The following is an 18,434-nucleotide window of genomic DNA, read 5'->3' as shown; positions in this document are numbered from 1 at the left end:
TGTTTTAGCGTAGCAGAAATCCTCGCAACCTTCACAGTATTTTGTCTCCTTTCTATACAGCCTCTCCAACGCTGCAGTAGATGCGTAAATGGGGTGCGTGCGTTTGACAGAAGCAGGGTAACACTGAACAGGGGTTAGCGCAAACAAAACCAATGATCCCAGACAGCCAGGATTTTGGAGGTGTGGATCAAGATCTGAATTTTGCTTATCAGACTCACTCCTGATGCCTCTTGTGGGCAATCAGAACTGTACCACAGTTGTGAGGAAATGCTTTCAACCAGCCCAGCTCAGGCCGTCTTTCTTTCCTGCTCTCGGGAACTGCAACATGCTTAGAGGGGTTAATAAAACACAGCATGCCAAGAACACGACAGCTGTTTCCATTTTCTGTTTGGGACTTCTGCCTGCTTACAAAGCAACCTTCCCGCCCCAGCGGGAGAATTGCTTTGATAGTCTCTGCTTCCGCTCGGCCTCGGAGCAGCACGACCCCGTGCCCCCGTGTGCCTGCCGGGGGGCAGCCCTGGGGACGCAGGGTGCTCACTGGGCTCTGCCTGATGACGGGGCTCTGCCGTGCAGGGTGGGGGGCTCTGCCGTGCAGGATGCTGACCGTGTTCTGCCAGCTTCTGCGTGAAACCGGAGAGGGCTCAGCGCATCGCACATGCGGAGCCCGACAGCGGTTGTGAGAGGTGGGAGCCAGAGGAGTAGGAGATGGTGAAAGTCGGTTCTTGGTGCCAGGGAAAATCAGAAGTTGTACCTGAGAGGCGCAGCCCAGCCTGGCAGAGCCAGCCCCGGCGCAGTGACTGCGGAGGGTGCGGGGGTGAAGGCTGCCTGCCCTCTGCACGGCTGTACCTGCGGTGACTGAATGACCGGGACGCTCTGGCTTCAGAAGGAGATGGTGGAGGGAAGACTCAGAGAAGGTCTGTATAGTCAGGACTAATCCAAAGATGACAAAGAAGAGAAACTATTTCACTGTTACTCAAATTATCTGCCTCCCATAAAATCTTAAAATTCTACCACAGCTGCTACTAACGTAGTAATATCTTCCTAAAGCATTTTTTTCTTCCCATCAGGACTTTACAATTTATATTTTCAACACAGGTGACCACAGAAATAAAGGCCATAAACATTGTTTATGTTTCATTGACTGAGCATAACTCAGGCTTCCACCGAGTTCCTTTACAACTGTCACATATTTTCTCTGCAGATCAAGGATATAGAAGTCCTCAACTGCGAATATGGCAAGAACACCATTAAGTTCCTTCGCCTTCACAGAGAAGGGAAGAAGCACTTTGTTAAAGAAGTGGAAGTGTGCACGCATCTCCGGCTGACTTCTGCTCAAGAGTACCTGGACGGAAACAACTCTCTTGTGATACCTACCGACACCATAAAGAATATTGTCCTTGTGTTGGCCAAAAAAAATGGGGTATTTTTTATTCTTTAACTAGCCTTGCTGTTCCTTGTGACTTCCTTTAGGAGTGTTATACTAACTTTTCATTTTCAACATACATGAAAAGGATCTCTCCCCCCATCGGCATGTCAGATCAGCACTAAAGTCACCTTCAGTGATTTGGGAGAGAATTTCTTCTCCTGCAGTGCTTATCCTGCAGACTCCTCCTTAGTTTTCCAAAGCCTTTTATCCCGACAGCGCTAGCAATATTATTTGTAGATTTGTCATATAAGGTCCATCTTTTAAAACATTTAATAGCACATAATACTGCATTATTCCTATATAGCACTTTTAAACAGAAGGTGTCAAAGTATGTGAGACTTCTCTTAATTCTGCTGACTGTGCTCTTGCCTCCCTCAACTGCGTCCGTCGTAATGACAATCTGTAGCGCAGATTCTCTGTCTCAGTGGTGAAATCCCATCTTTAGCCTGTAAAGCTTGATCAGAATATCGCTACGATTATTTCAGCATTATATCCTCAAAGTGGAAGGCTTCTGTAGCAGCTTCTCTCAGTCCCAGGACTGCAGCTCGGGACCACGAATGGGAGGTTTTTGATGTGACTCTGTAGGTGCTATTTGCAGCGTACGTTGCAAGCTGATGGAGCGACTAGGCAGTGCGCAAAACCAGAAATGAGAGAAAGCTGTATTTTTTAACAACATTGATCCTTCCCAAATATTTACAACAATCAGAACGACCTACTTTTGCACACGAGGTAACTGCTTCTTTCTAATAATACTGTTTGCTGTCTTAGATCCCAACTTTAGAACAATTTGCTATAGATATCTGCAAACACTTCATGACAACATTTTGCCAAGTGGCATACGTCAAAACCTACGTTCAGGAGGTGCCATGGCAACGTCTACATGAGGTATGTAAAACGCTAAAACATTCCGTTTGTTTACGCTGGAGCCATTTGTCACACTCTTAGCTCCTCTTTTCATGTTACGGCGTTGTTTACTGCACTTTTACTTATATGTCTGCTCTAAATTGCAGAATGGCGTTCCCCACGTCCACTCGTTCATATGCGTTCCTGATGGGATCCGCTTTTGTGAAGCCGAGCAGTGCCGAAATGGTGAGAAAAGAATTTGCAGCTTCTCCTACTTCTCTGTAAATATTGCCGCTGATGAGAGATGAAGATGGCTTTAGAGACAGCGAAAGGTCTTACAGGGCTTACAGCATAGCCAAACCTCTCCAGAGGTCTAAAACAATTTGTGGTCTAATTGTGCGCTCCTTGATCTGAGACATGGCTGAAGAACTAACGTAGCTCACATTTGTACGTATATCCTAAGCATACACCGGTTACAACAGCACATTCAACAGATCTGCTACGTATTGTCACAGGATTTAACAGCCTTCTGAGAACAGTCTGCTCACTTTTTCACATTATACTAAATTCTGCAGTTTCACTATTATCATTACCCTATAAAGAATGTATCACGAAACCACATTGCTGTTGGCCAGTTGCGTGGTTGGCAGTTATTTTCAAAACCCCGTTGACATGCCTTGGTTTTATTTGTAAAAAAGATGCAACATCGTTGCTGCCAGTCAGGCTGGCTCGAGCATCGTGAGTGCTCAGGGCTACCTGCAAACAATTTTTCACATGAAAATACTTCAGAGCATGCTTACTATTTTTGCCCGCCATGTGTAAACAAAGCACCCTTTGGCTTCACTAAGAGTTTTGGGATACTTACAACACATAGGCTTTCAAGCTCAACTGTCTCTCTGTAAATTGGCAAACCAAAGGGAGGGTAAAAATTATCTCTTCTTGCCGTGACTCACAACGAGTGCGTAAGTTCGATCTCACTGTGTTGGTGTTTCATTTAATCCATCTCAGACTCCTGGGAACTGAGCTCCAACCAGTACGTTATTTCACACAGTGGGTTTAGAGGTTTTAGGCATTAGTTCAGTATCTATCTCTTACTTTCCTAATGTAACTTAGAACTATTTCCCATCCTGCCCTCTCTCCTGATTTTCCTAATGTGTCAGCATTCGGACCGGTGGCAAGACCGGTTTCACCTGCAGACCACACGCAGGTGCTGAAAGGCTCATCTGAGCGTTGTCCCTGTGCTCCCGCTGCAAGCAAAGAGAGCCCGTACAAGTCCCCAGCGCCTCTTAGCCTAATCCTTTTTAATGTTCCTAGTAATGTTAACTACTGCTCTATTTTTGGCAGCCTCAATAGTATTGAGGTTTCTGGAAAATGTTAAGAAAGAAACCTGAATTTAAAAATAAATGAAAGAAAAAGAGTGTATGCCTTCTTGAAAGGCCTCTGCTTTTAATGGACGGATTTAAATGAATTTTTCATCACCTTGAAATTTCATCAGCGTGAAACTCTGCAATTTCAGGTTCTACGCAAACAAAAAGCCTTTAAGGCTTACTGATGAAACTGCCTTTCCCTCTTAGTCTTCCCTTCATGTAACCCCTAAGCTCTTTCTTTAGGATTCCCTGCCTAGGTGAACAATAACCAAAGAGAAGATTTTTCAAATCCCTTTTATTTTTCCTGTAAGAGAACCTTCGCTATCTTTAGCATCCTCCTATGCACTATCAGCCAGACACAGGAATTTATTTCTCAGTTAATCCTATCTTTTAACACTTTTCTCATCGTTAAAAGAAACCTAGTGAGGCTTAATAGAATTATAGGCTTATTTTTGCCATTATAGTGTCTGATAAAAGGCTGATAAGAGTTTTTTGGAAACTGAAAACATCATAAGTAACTTAACAGAGTCAACATTTGACAACAGAAGACAGCACAAGTACAAAACATAGTGAAAGCACCACACAGGCTGTTCACCTCGAAAACTTTGCCTAGGCATTACATTCTCCAGGGCGAGTTTCAGGTCGATTGCTACACAGCCAGGCAGCCAGGCAGCCACTCAGCAAGTCATTCATTGCAAGGAGCTCCTTCAAACAAGGCTAGGTATTTGAATATGAGATAAATATATCTCCAGGTTCACTGATAGCATCTGCATTACATGAATACCTGTGCTTTACAACCTTATACCCAAGCAATGAATTCACCAAGACCTGAACAATCCCCAGAATACCCTGTCCAGGGACAGGCTCTTCTTTAGATTTTTTCTTTTTTTTTTTTTAAGCTTTAGTAAATGACACTGATGAGTTATTCTTTAAGGAACTAAGGGATACCTCTAAGTCATCTGCCCTTGTCCTTATGGGGGACTTCAACTTGCCAGATGTCAACTGGGAATACCACACAGCTGGGACAAACAGGTCCAGAAGATTCCTAAATCTTCTGGACGATAACTTCTTGGTACAGGTACCAAGGGAACCGACCAGGAAGGGTGCCTTCCTCGATCTGTTGCTTATTAATGGAAAGGGTCTCGCGGGTGAAATGGCCATTGGTTGCCGCCTTGGCCGCAGCAACCATGAAGCAGTCAAGTTTAAAATCTGTGGTAACAGAAGGAAAGCTGCCAGCAAGACTTCAACTCTGGACATGAGGAGAGCAAACTTCAGGTTGCTCAGGGAACTGCTTAGTAAGGTCCCCTGGGGAAAAGCATTTGAAGGTGCTGGGGTCCATCAGTGCTGGTCGCTTTTTAAGTACCACTTCCTAAGAGCACAGGAGCAGGCAATTCCAAAGTGTAGGGAGTCAAGCAGGTGAGGCAAGAGGCCAGCTTGGCTGAGCAGGGATATTCTAGAAACAAGGTGAAAAAAAAAGTATATGGCTAGTGGACGCAAGGTCAGGCGACATGGGAGGACTTTAGAGATGCTGTTTGCCACTGTATGGAGGAAAGTCATGTGGCCAAAGCTCAATTGGAGTTGAAACTGGCCAGGACTGTGAAGGACAATAAAAAGGGCTTTTAAAAATATGTTAATAGCAAAAGGCAGGCCAGAAATAACATTGGCCTGTTACCCGATGAGCATGGTCACCTCACAAACAGAGACATAGAAGCAGAGATGTTTAATGCTTTCTTTGCCTCAGTCTTCAACACCGATGATGTGCTCTGGGACCCCCAGAGCCCTGGAATAGTGAACCATTACTGTGGGAATTATAAACTCCCAATCAACCCCGAACTTGTGCAGGACACGCTGCTCCAGCTGGATGCCTATAAGTCAATGGGGCCTGATGAGATTCATCCAAGGATACTTAAAGAGCTGGCTGCTGTCACAACAAGACCTCTCTTAATGATTTTTTTAATGCTCTTGGGAATTTGGAGAGGTCCCAGTCAACTGGAATCTGGTAAACGTTATCCCAGTCTTCAAAGGCAACAGGGATGACCCCGGTAACTACAGGCCTGTCAGTGTCACTTGTGTGCCTGGAAAAACTGTGGAGAAGATTATTCTGGGAGCTATCAAAAACCACCTGAAAGGCAACGCAGTCATTGGTCCCAGCCAGCAGGGGTTCACGAGGGGAAAGTCCTGCCTAACAAACTTGATTTCCTTCTATGACAAGGTTACCCACCCAGCTGACCAAGGGAAGCCAGTCAGCGTAATCTTTTTGGATTTCAGTAAAGCTTTCGATAGCGTCTCTCACAGTATCCCCCTGGACAAAATGTCCATCATACAGCTGGATAGACACGGAATGCAGTGGGTGAGCAACTGGCTGATGGGTCGGGCTCAAAGGGTTATAGTAACTGGAGCTACATCGGGCTGGTGGCCAGTCACTAGTGGGGTTCTGCAGGGATCCATCTTGGGGCCAGTACTCTTTAATGTCTTCATAAATGACTTAGATGCAGGACTGGAAGGAATGAATACTGATTAGGTTTGCTGACAACACAAAGTTGGGAGGAGTTGCTGACACTGTAGAGGGCAGAGAGGCCCTGCAGAGAGATCTAGACAAATCAGAGCGCTGGGCAATCACTAACCACATAAAGTTTAACAAGGGCAGGTGCCGGATTTTGCACCTGGGGCGCGGCAACCCTGGACGTACAGACAGCCTGGGGAACGAGAGGCTGGGGAGCAGCTCCCCAGAGGGACCTGGGGGTTCTGGTGGACGGCAAGTTGAACACGAGCCACCAGCGTGCCCTGGCAGCCAAGGGGGCCAACCGTGCCCTGTGGGGCACCGAGCCCTGCATCGCAGCCGGGCGAGGGGGGGGATTGTCCCGCTCTGCTCCGCGCTGGGGCGGCCTCACCCCGAGTGCTGGGTGCGGTGTTGGGCGCCGCAGGACATTGAGGGTATAAAGCTACTGGAGAGTGTCCAGAGGAGGGCCACAAAGTTGGTGAAGGGTTTAGAGGGGAAAAGGTATGAGGAGTGGCTAAAGTCACTTGGTTTGTTCAGCTGGAGCAGAGGAGGCTGAGGGCAGCCCTCATGGCGCTCTGCAGCTTCCTCACGGGTGGGGGAGGAGGGGAAGGCACTGATCTCTTCTCTCTGGTGACCAACGCCAGGACCCGAGGGAATGGCAGGGAGATGTGCTGGGGGAGGGTTAGGTTGGGTATTAGGGAAAGGTTCTTCCCCCAGAGGGTGGTGGAGCCCTGGAACAGGCTCCCCAGGGAGGCATCATGGCACCAGGCGATATTCAGGAAGCACTTGGCCAACGCCCTCAGAGACACGGTGTGAGTTTGGGGCTGTCCTGTGCAGGGACAGGAGCTGGACTCGATGATCCTTGTGGGTCCCTTCCAGCTCAGGGCATTCTGTGATTCTGTTCTATGATAGATTCTATGATTCTAAATAATAGTGGGATGTAGCCCATACACCTCTTTGGACTCCTTCAAAAACAATGAGTGTAAACAAGAGAAGAAATAGACAAAATGCAGTTTTGATAATTTCCAGTGACAAAACAGTTTAGAAAAACCAAACCTCTAAACAATCATGTCATTTAGAAATATCCATCACAGTGGAATTATTTCCAGTACAAATTCCTGCAAAGACAGCATTTAAAGTCAAAGTCTGTCAGTCTTCCCAGTCAAAGGCAGGATTACTATGTCTCAGACGTATTAAAGGATTAATTTTGAACTAGTTAGTGTGAGCACCAAAGGCAGCACAGAAACAGCAGCATGGGCTTCAGCCACTGACTGTCCGTACACGCTCTGGATACGCCTGCACACCATAAAGTTTCTCTTTTCTGAATCTCCTTTTTTGGCAGCTCTGGTCCATGAAATTTTCAGTTACCAGTTTGGTGTGCTCTAAATGACTGACCGCTTGAAATCGTTTAGCTGCCATCTGAAAGGTTTTCAGAAGAAAAAGTTCAGGACACAACCGTTTAGTCTTTAGAAGGTGATAACCCACCCATGCAGCAGAGATCTACAACAGCACGTTTTATAAATAGTGGCTAAGAGCAAAAACACCGTCAGTTTGAACCTGTGGGCGGCATCTGTATCAGTGCCAGTTCCTGCTAATTAGCTGAACTTCAAGGATTTGCATTGGCTCCTTGCCCTCTCGGTCTTATGGATGCAAAACTCACAACAGGCTGGGTATGTAAAGCGAATTTCTGACTGAGGCTCAAGTCTTTGTACAAAGAGTTTCTACACTCATCTACATTGTTAGAAAAGGCTCACCTCACCTCTCCTGTACTCCACAGCCTTAGTAGCCTGTTTCATTTCCCTTTAGAGCAATTAGTAGCCCCTGAACTGACATCAGTGAGAGCCAACCTGGCGCATGTCCCAGCTCCAAGGAGGTGAGATAAAGGGTGGCCTTACCTCTCCTTGACTGCTGGTTGCTTGATGGGATTCTCTGCTTTCTAGATTGAGCTCCAATTTCAGTAGTTTGTCTTGTTTCTTACCTTCCTGCTAACATCAGTGTGCAGAAAATAATTTTTAAAAGTAGGTAGGCTTGCAACAGAAGCACACAAGTGAGTCCTGGAGAGGCCCCTTCACGGCTCTGGAGCTGTCACCGCTAGTGCGCTCCAGAGGCTTCTCTCTCGCTGCCTGAAAAGGAGCTCATACTGTCTTGTCTTTTTGGATCACAGGTCCTCTGGTTGTTTTTGCTGGAATTAAAGATCTGAAACTTATGAAGACAACACAGTCTGGATTCGAAGGCTTCTATAAGAATGAACACACCACACTTCCTGAAAGGAATGACAGGATTTTGTGTGGAGAGCTCTTCTGCAAGTGGTCATACGGCGAATGCAGAGATCTTGACTTTGATTGCATATGGTATACATCAAACCAAATAATATTTATTACCTAATTATGATCCCGAAGTCCCTCTATAGAATACAGCAGGTGTAAGGGCCAGATCTGCCATTGCTGTGACCAGCCACTCTCACAGATCTCAGTGGCGGCGCTAAGCCCTTGGTACCAGGGGCGAGAGGCGTGCCTTGGGGGTACTCCTCTCTCTGATGTGCCTCGATGGACAGTATTTAAATGGACAGTTCAGTGCTCAGTACAGAACACTTTAGGAGAATAACCTAACAACTAATTTGTTAAATACTTTTAGCAAAACACCTATTTGTGAATTATAGAGCTGAGGGGGTGGAATTTGGAGGTGACAGGACAAAGAAATTGCTTTTCCACAAAATCCCATGTGCTATGTATTTGCCAGAAAAGACAGAGAAAATTTTTAAAAAAAAGACCCCACAGTAAGACATTAAGGATCTAGATAGAGACAACTGATACAAGATTTTGTAAGAACCTGTGTTACTTCTAGGAACAAAATCCGTGAATGTATCCTTGAAGCCTTTTCTGGGCCACCCGACTGTGGGGAATATTCACCCTCTTACCAGAAGACTGTTAACACTATCCAGATGCTCGTCCTTTCCAAAGTGTCACAGGTATCTTCTTTCCTCCTGGTGATGTTTTACTTAAAACAACAGTGAATGTTAATCAGACCACTGAGAAGACCAAAATGAGCCTATTATTTCCACTGACAGTTCTGAGTAAGACTGGAAACTCTTTGGTGGTACAGCTAGATGGTCTGAAAAAAATACAAACACGCTGAAGTTCATATGCTGCTCCCCAGCTGTGAATGCAATGGGGGAGAATATCACTCAGTGCTTGGCAGGACATGAGTAAAGGTGAAATGGGTGCCACAACATCGTCTACATGTTCAATGGATTGCATTTTATCAACTGCACATACGGGGGGGTTGCGCTGCTTTTCTTTACAGTGAGTGAAAGATTGCCAGGCTGTTGGTGAGAAGGCGCCCTAATTCATTGTCTCATTCATTTTCATGGTTTCAGGTACAGGTCATAGAAGTCATCTTGAACAACACTTTTTATAATGTCGTAGACATGAAGAATCTAGGCTTGGTCAATGACAAAGAAGTAAGTAAATGCTCCAAACACAACCTGCCTGGGCTCTTGAGAAATACTCAGCCTCAAAGCATAGCCGCAGTTCTACACAGAACAGAGTTAAAGGGAGCAAAATTTCTCCCCCAGCCCCAGTGAAAGCTCCACCTTACCTCTAAAACAGATTTACCCCGATTACAGAAGAAAGATAATTGCCTTCTTGTGTTGTTGATAAAAGCTAAAGCGGCACAGTGGAACACTTCAGAGATCAAAGGGATCTGTAACAGAGACTACCTCTGAAAAATCATTTCTGTTTTCTCCACTGAATTTGACTTTTAGTGATAATGTCAAGCTGTGCATTTAACCAAGCAGAATGTGTCACGGCATCCTTTTGCATAGCCAGGTGGTGTGAAAAGCTATCCCGCTGTGGCTCTTCTTTCTGCTGTGCTGGCAGCACCGCTGAGGCCAGGGAGCATCCTCGGTGCAGCAGGGTTACAAGGTTAGCTAGGCTGTAGGCTAACTCCAGGTGACAGAAGATCAACACTCTAAGGGAGCAGCGAAGGGATGTTTCTGTAGCTATTAGGAGCCAAAGCAGATTAGCCCAGCAGTGGACAAGGTACAAGCCTAGAATTAAGCAGAGGGTGAGAGATGTAGGGGATGAGATATATTTGCTCTTCTCTCCACAGCTGACGTAGCTGACAGCCAGCTCCAGCTGAAAATCTGTTATCCACATGTGACAGAGAGGAACTGGGTTATTTCCTCCCTAAGTCTTGTGATTCTGCTGCCATCCTGTCCTACCCATGCCCTCTTTCAGGTGGACATTATAGATCTACTTTCACTTGAGATAAAAGCAAAGTCTACCATTGATATTCATAAGGGCAGGGAAGAATAGCTGCAGTTGCTGCTGTGACGGTGCTGGCACGTCCCTGCCTCAGAAATGACCTCTGTGTTTGTGCTCATCCCCCTCAGGTTCTGGTTCCAGTGGAAGCTCCCTATGGCTCCTGCGCTTGCACGCTTGGCAGGAAGAAGTTCTTAGAAGCACAAGGCCACATGCTAAAAGATGAGAGGCAGTTTGGACTGGCAGCTGCCCAGGGAAACTAAACCTCTTGGCTACACGCACGCTGTCCTGATAAACTTAACACTATGGCTTTCCTAGCAACATATACTCTTTATTGCTTCTTCCATTGCTGACTACTTTCCCTTGATGTACTCCTGAGGTTGTGATTTCTGAAGGACCCTCAGGAATTCAGAAATCAGAGTCTGTCCCAGAACCTCAGTGTGACTTGCAGATTGAAATCCCCTACGCTCTTTTGAAAATCCCAGCTGGAAACATTATAGTCAATTAATTTTTAAACTAGCTATTCCCAGACCTCTTAATGAAACAATCAATTCGATAACGTCTGTAACACACTTTTGACATGTAAAATCAGCAACTCTGTATATTCCATTTATTAACGTTCCTTCAGTAAAACGAATATAGAGGCACAAGACCAGATGTTTCACTGACGTAACCTGTCATGACCCCTTGATACCACACTGATCTACAGAGCTGAGGTTCTGACCCAGTAACTGAATAGGGAATCAGTCAGGCACCAATTTCTTTGTGAAGGAAATTAAAAAAGAAAAAAAAAAGGTATCTATTATATCCCCTTTGCAGTGAGAATAGTTACAGCCGTTGACTAATTCCTCTGCATGTATGCTGACTGCATGGCTGCTGCTGCTACTCGTCAGACTATACAGTTACTATAGAATTACTTTTATATTAATCACTGAGGTGTTTGAGGTTTTGGGGTATCTCTGTAAGTTTAATAAAACAGTTTTCTTTAGTCTAATAATCTCATCATGACTTCTGAGGAGGCAGGAGTCAACCTAAGTAACCCTATTACTTTCAGGAGGGGCAGGGAGAAAGCTAGACAGACAGACAACGCATATCTTTAGTTACCCCAGGTGATAACTTTGAACATAGAGATAAAACTATACAGCCAACAATTCTTGTCTCGCAAATGGTGGCTACCAGAAATCCTGCCCAACTTCTGACAGCTTCTAAGCACTGTTCTCTTTTTCTCCGGGCATCGTTTTCACAGACTCCATGTGACAGAGTGCAAATCCAATGGGAAATTCCCAGAGGTACTTCTGAAAACTGCAATTCTGTTGCTGTTGTGCCTTCCCAATATAGGCAGACCTGCAGCATTCCCCTGGGTACAATCGTTAAACTCATAGGCACCGAAACCGGGGAACGTGTGCACCGAGTGACATTCTGAGGTGCTTTGCAAGATAGGAGCTTGCCTTGGTGAGCAGGGTGTAGCAGATGCAAAGGGAAGGCACTGTTCACAAGCCTGAGGTATCTCCTGAAAAACAACAGGACAAACGACACCACAGAGTCAATCTGTCCCAGATATGCTGTTCTCTGATCACTAGCCAATTCTGACTGTTTTATTTACAAGACTTTTAGCTTTTGCTGGGGACATTCTTTCTTTCCTTGTTAAATCGTGTTGCATTGTACTTGAGGGCCTATGTCTCGCTATTTCTGCTATTTTTAGGTGCTTGTAATTTATTAACGTATCTTTTAAGGGCAAATAAAGAGCAACATCAAAAAACAAACTAGTATTTGACTGTTTACCAAATAAGAAATGAAGCCGTTTACTACTTCTATGTAAATGCAAACATTGTAAGTGAAAGAAATATGTTTTAGTTCTGCCAATATTACCTCAGAAAGCGACTAGTCTTGTTCCAAATGAAAGTTCACTACTGATTGTTAAAAATGATGAAAAAGGATCTTACTGAACATTTCAATATTCACCTCTTTCTAAACAAGGCAGGTCCTCACAACCCCCTTCCTTTCTACCTCGGGAGAAGAACGCATTGCATTAGGCAGAAGGTTTCCTACTCTTACTACTTGCGCTTCACTGTGGACTTGTAGTAGTGGACGAACCTTCATGGCAGAACGGACACAAAGCAGCAACCCGTTGTTTGTTTAGCCTTTCCTGTGGCAACGAGCACACACCTACACTCATGCAATATGGTTTCTATAAAACTCCACAGGCGTGCAGACATTCAGCAAGTCTTTAAAGGCATCTCGGCGCAGCTCCATCCAGCACCGCAAACCTGAGTCACTTACGTGGGCAGACTGCTTCTAAAGAAAGTACTCAGGCAATCAGAAGGAGCCCAAACTTTCCATACAGCGATTGGATTCAAATAACAATGGCGTAAATCATTCTTGAAAGTGGGACTGAGCCAGGCTTGGACCTGAAACCTGACAAATTCCCATTGGCTTCGTTAGATTCAGTCTCCACAATCCACTTGCGTTATTTCAATGGAGACAGATTCTTTTTTTTTTCAGTTCCTGTCCTGAGGAGCCATTCAGGGCTGTGTTTTATTAAGAGGGAGATGTGATGTTTTGCTGATGAAATCACACTTGAGAAAAACAAGCAGCAGCTAGCGTATTGTAAAATTGCCATTCAAAACACATCTGCTAGCTGATAACATAGACCTTGCTGGTCCTGGGTTATACCCCAGTAGTTTACGGGGCCTGGAGCCTCCTACCAAGAAAAAAAAGTATTTCAAGCGCACCAACATCTTGCGATCATTTTAGGGTCCGATTCTTTCACATCCTGTTTCTGTTCAAGTCTGATAGCTGCCCAGGACAGTCCAACCGCAATCCTCCTTGGCTGCTGAACACGCTCCACACACAACCAGCGTCACACAGACAAAATGCACTAGCTAAACTCATTAGCCAAGATCTAAAACAGAGATGAAATGTCACCTTCAGGGCCAGCACAAGTGATGGGTCTTCACTGGCTGTATTATTCTATATGTATATTCAGGCTACCTACTTTCCAATACACCTTTAAACCTGTCAGTTTTTATTAACTATTACAGCTACGTTTTTTCTTCTTTGAAGCTGGTGTTTTGGGTTTGTTTTTTTTTTCAATCTTGCTTTTATCAGGAGTACAGAACCCTGATTCTAAGTTGAACGGAGCTGACAAAGTGACAAAAAAAACCAAAGCCTTTCGGGCTAGAAATCTCAATATAAATACTTTTGAAGTTAGAATCCCGCTATTTGGATACATACACCAACGAACCATCTTCTTCCTGGGAAGCGCAGAGCCGTATCTAGAAAGGAAACCTATTAAATGTCTCCAGTTATAGGATCAAAAATGTCAACTCACATCTCAGCTACAATTAGGATATCAACTGTTTTGTGATTCTGAGATCGAACCTTACCATTCGTAGCAGGCTGAGAAAGAAAAGACACACAGGTACCTGAGTGCATGCACACACACCTGGTCCCGTATGTATATGTATACATATACATATATAAATATATGTATAAATGACACTTACTAGATCAGCTGGTGTATGACTGATCTATGGCAACCAAATAAGAAACAACTTGAGCTGGAGTTAGTTGTCATAGTTGTATTACAGACTGGCAAACTCTCAGCTGCACCGAGTTGAAGCCTGCCATGTTCCCTTCACGATCCAGCCCAAACTACGCAGCAGGACAGCAGTTCACCTCTGCCGGGCCCACAGAAAACGAGTGGTGGAGAGAACCAGGGAAGGGGCACACAGCCCATTGCTGCCTGCCAGAGAGAGCTGGAGGAGCACTTCACGGAGAGAAGCAAAGGTCATCATTCACTCCTGTTGGCTGACCATAGCGGGTCAGGTATTGCTGCAGGTAAACGCTTGCCCATGGGGACAGGCATTTGTGGCCCAGGTCCTGATGAACAGAGGTGCACAGGGGTGCCAGCCTGGAACGGGAACATAAGGTAACAGAGGCAAGAGATACTAGAAGGTAAGCAGAAAAGATGGGGGGACAGAAGAGGAGGGAGAAAGACAGTGACAATAAAAAATATCAGACAAATCAAGGGAGGGAGAGAACTGAAAATAAAAAAAAAACAGCGAGGACAAGTATATCTCTGATCTTCACATTAGGCAACTGTCAGCAAAGTATGGAGGCTGTGGCACTGTCAGAGCTGAGAACAAACCCAAAACAAACAATATTGGAGGGCCTCAAACTAGAAAAAGAAGGGGGTAGAGAAACCTCTGGTCACAGGTAAACGTAAGAGCAGAAACCAGAGTGCCCAAGTACTGAGGGGGGTTTTGCCACCTTTCAAGAGTGGCATTAGGTACGAACCCCCACATTAACATCTACATCTGACTGCAGAAGACAAGCTCAATTTTTAATGGCCTTATACTCCTGCAATGTTTCCAAATCTTCTAGATTACACATAGTTCCAGGTAGAAAAGCCCATGCAAACTGGCATGTGGTATTTTTACAGAAGGGAGGAGGGAGTAGAAGCAGGGTATCCTTGTGAAACAGCGTTGCTACACCCAGGCACACACCCGCTTCCACACTTCTCCCTGTGGTTTGGCTACCAGCTGGGGAACAAACTCAGCTCCAAGTTCCTTACTCCGTACTTCCTTCCTCCTGCTGCAATTCATCAGTACAACACAAAGCAACGTTACTCTTGAATCAGAGATCGGTGCAAATGATGAGCCTTCCCTCCCTTTTTCAGTACAATTTAGCTGCTACAAAGTCAGGGGCGTCCTCAGCACTGCAAGTATGGCAGAGTGCTTATTGAGGGGCCGCTGGATTACAGCAATCATCTGAAAAGGGGAAGCGAACATCTTGAGATGAGTGCAAGCCTGCCAATGCCAAGACATTTGTTGTTGCCTTATCAGCAGATCAGCTGATGATACAGCAGTTACAACTGCTGACTGTTCCTCTAACGAAGATGCGCATGAGTGCAGCATATAAATAACAACAGTGGTCTCCAGTACTCACCAGCAGCCTTCAGCAGCAATGAAACTCTCATGTGGAGACCAAGGGCCAGTTACAGTCTTCATGGTGCTCCCCTTGGGCTCTCCAGGCGTTTGAGGTCACGGTTGCATTCCCCAAATTTACAGTGTCTACCAGCTAATGTTATTTTAGGGCTAAGTTGAATACACACCTGGGATCCAAAGGAATGTCACTAAATCAGCTCCCTCATTATAGGGGCTAAGCAAAAGAGAATTGAATGACCTTGGTACATTATCATATTAAACAGAACACAGGCTTTCCCAACAGGAACGAAAGCTAGTTATTAAATCAGTCTGCCCGTTATTCCAGTGGAAACTGCCCTTGCAGGCTGCCAGCGGGCTGATGACAGCCACTGCCCTCTGCACCGTCCCGGGGGGAAGCTGCCGTCGAAACCGAGCAAGGCAGGGGTGACAGGACATGGATGGGTTCTCCTGGCTGACATCCCCAAGCACCTCGTCCTCTTGTTCTCCACTAGATGAAGCAGAAGCCAATCCATTGCCTGTGTAAACTGCCCCCAAGGGGAAGGTGAGAGAGTAGAGCAGACCCTTCTCTATAGCGCTGCATTCATCCTGCCGCCTGCTGAGCCAGTGACAGTTACACTGTTCACGTGCACATACAGTCAATTGATTTCCCACATGACTTTTGGGACAAAACCCATTCGTGGAAGGGAAAGAACTGCTGTTCTTACATGGGAGTAAAGAACCAGAACAAAGTGAGATGATGTTTTTCTGGTCCTGCTCAGACTCAGCCTTCAAATTTTAGATGATATTGCCCTTAAAAAAAAAGAGAAATAAATTTGTAGCTTCCCCCAGACTCACAGAAAGTAAGACCCTCTGCTTCCAAAATAACTGTGATTGTAACTTAAGTGTGACAGTGGAAAGAGGATTGTTGAAGATAACAGACCAATGAAATGTTGATTTTTAAAAAGAGGAAGAGGTAAAGGACTTTGCTACAGCTGCCGACTCTTGCCCTGTAATTATAAGAGCAGAGAATTTTCTACAAATCGATAAAGTGCAGCACATTAGAGCAAACCATTTTAAAGGGAACAGTAACATACAGGGATGGGAGTTATCAGCGAGCAGACAGAACAATTTTCTCAGGGTTAAGAAAGTGACCTTGACGGACAGGCACAGCCACAGCCTCCGCACTTCGCTGACCATTGCCTTGTATGTGCTTATGTGTGGTACTAGGCATTATATCGGGACACAGAGAGAACATGCTCTGCATTGTGTATCTACAGCTTGAGAGGAGAGCGAACATCAGAGCTGATGAACTATACCAGTATGTATTTCACGACCATCATACCAAAAAAGGAATACTGGAATGCTTTCAGATAATTTTTGGAAGTGCTACGAAAGATTCTGATAGGTGTGCTGCACTACTGGTATCACGAAAAGGGTAAGAGGAGGGAAAGGGACAAGGATGGAGAAGGAATAGGAGGACCTTGGCTGCAGCGCATCTCTCTGTTCTTGTGCTGACGGGCACGGGAGCCGATTGCTGCTTTGCTGCTTAAAGCTGCCTCTAGGAGAAGGAGGCCATTCTCTGCATTGTTGTTTCAGCATGAAAGCAAGGAGACCTGCAGCACTGTGACCATCGTCACACTCACACCCAGTATCAGCTGGGCAGTTGGACACCTGGCAGATTAACCACCACCCAAAGCACAGGGAGGGCTTTCAAGGAAGAGGGACTCTCTCAGCTGCAGGTCCATTAAAGGCACGTTATAAACTGGATTCCTGCATAGCCTCGCAACTCTCAGAACTGCAGTGTTGACATGGTATCCAGTAATGCCCATCAGTCGCTTCCTCATCTCAACAGCAGCTGTGTTTTCTGCAAGAGGAATGGTAGCTAAAAATAATCTGGCTTTGACTTCCTCTGTCAAACCCTCCAGTCTCTTTTAAAAAGATTTTTTTTGTTCTCCCAGAAACAGCAAGGAGAATGTAACAGACAAAAACCAGAACGGTCACCTGCACAAAGAGAACAGCAGCATTAGAAAGCTCAGAGGACAGTAGGAAAGCACAATAAAGATCAGGGACAGTAAAATAAAATTGTTACAGTTCTGAGTAACATCCTCCAAATTCCCTTTCACACTTGCAGCGAGCTTTCTGTTAGGCCTCTACTTGTATGAACCAGTTAGCGGTGCTGATCAAAAGGGGAATGCAATCTGGATGTTTCAGAATGCAATTCATTTGCTCATTAAAACATCTTAGAAGAAAGCAAAGTGCTCAGTAATCACCAAATGATCTCTCATGGCTGTTACAGTTGAGGTTTTTACTCCCTGATGGAACCTGTTTTACTGTAAATTCTGTGTCATCCATAGATCTACGAAATGTGTCAGTCCCACACCAAACACGCAAATAGGGAAAAGGAGAATATTCAATTCATCCTTCAGTGACATAGCACTATGTGTTCTACTCCAACAATAATTCTACAAATACAGAGCTGGCAGGCATCTCCAGACTGCTACAGACAGCTGCTTCACATAGTCCCTTTCATAAACATACCTACTTCTATATTAAAATATTTAGGAGTTTCATGTATAATTTTTCAATTGCAGCCTGTCATTAGCCTGATACAGACCATACCTGAAAACTCTCCAAGGCAGGGACGATGCTTTCTATTTAAATCTAGTCGTCCAGAAGGTCCCTACTCCCCATAGGTATCTCTGGACACTACCAAACTATAAATAAAATCAGAGGCAGAATTCAGACTGTGACTTACAAACCTGCTGCTAACAGACTGATACCTGAAATGAGCACAGTACCCGGGACAGAAAGAAATGGTGAATACATCCCTGTCTCCTATAACGTGCTTAAATGCCAAATAAATATGTTGTACAGCGTAAAGGTTAGAAAGCATACAGGAAAGCATACTGCTGTATAGTTTATGTGTTATACCATATACTGTGAGCTTCACCTACAGCACAGCTATTAATGTGGCTTTATCCCCTCTCAAACCTCAACACCAGAAACCATAAACAACTCTCCTAGCACATCAGGAGCCACCTTGCACTTGGCCAAGTCAGAAGTGAGGGCAGGGCAACCGCCTAGGCAGGAGATTACAGGAGCTGCTTC

General features: G+C 45.1%; 2 protein-coding genes across 3 annotated transcripts in view; one reads left to right on the top strand and one right to left on the bottom strand.

Annotated features, from left to right (window-relative positions):
- The window catches only part of DNASE2B (deoxyribonuclease 2 beta), a 37,197-nt gene that overhangs the window by 10,888 nt on the left and 7,875 nt on the right, over positions 1 to 18,434 (bottom strand). The gene's annotated exons all lie outside the window — the stretch shown is intronic.
- LOC142058396 (uricase-like) lies at positions 656 to 12,116 on the top strand. Its single transcript, XM_075095516.1, has 8 exons — positions 656 to 676; positions 1,157 to 1,420; positions 2,195 to 2,311; positions 2,437 to 2,515; positions 8,301 to 8,487; positions 8,981 to 9,104; positions 9,513 to 9,596; positions 10,530 to 12,116. Exons 1-8 carry the CDS (start codon positions 656 to 658, stop codon positions 10,659 to 10,661), a joined length of 1,008 nt encoding a protein of 335 aa, XP_074951617.1. The 3' UTR covers positions 10,662 to 12,116.

This window comes from Phalacrocorax aristotelis, chromosome 6, assembly GCF_949628215.1.
Source record: "Phalacrocorax aristotelis chromosome 6, bGulAri2.1, whole genome shotgun sequence".
NCBI classification, from domain to species: Eukaryota; Metazoa; Chordata; class Aves; order Suliformes; family Phalacrocoracidae; genus Phalacrocorax; species Phalacrocorax aristotelis.
This window is presented reverse-complemented; position numbering and strand designations above follow the sequence as displayed.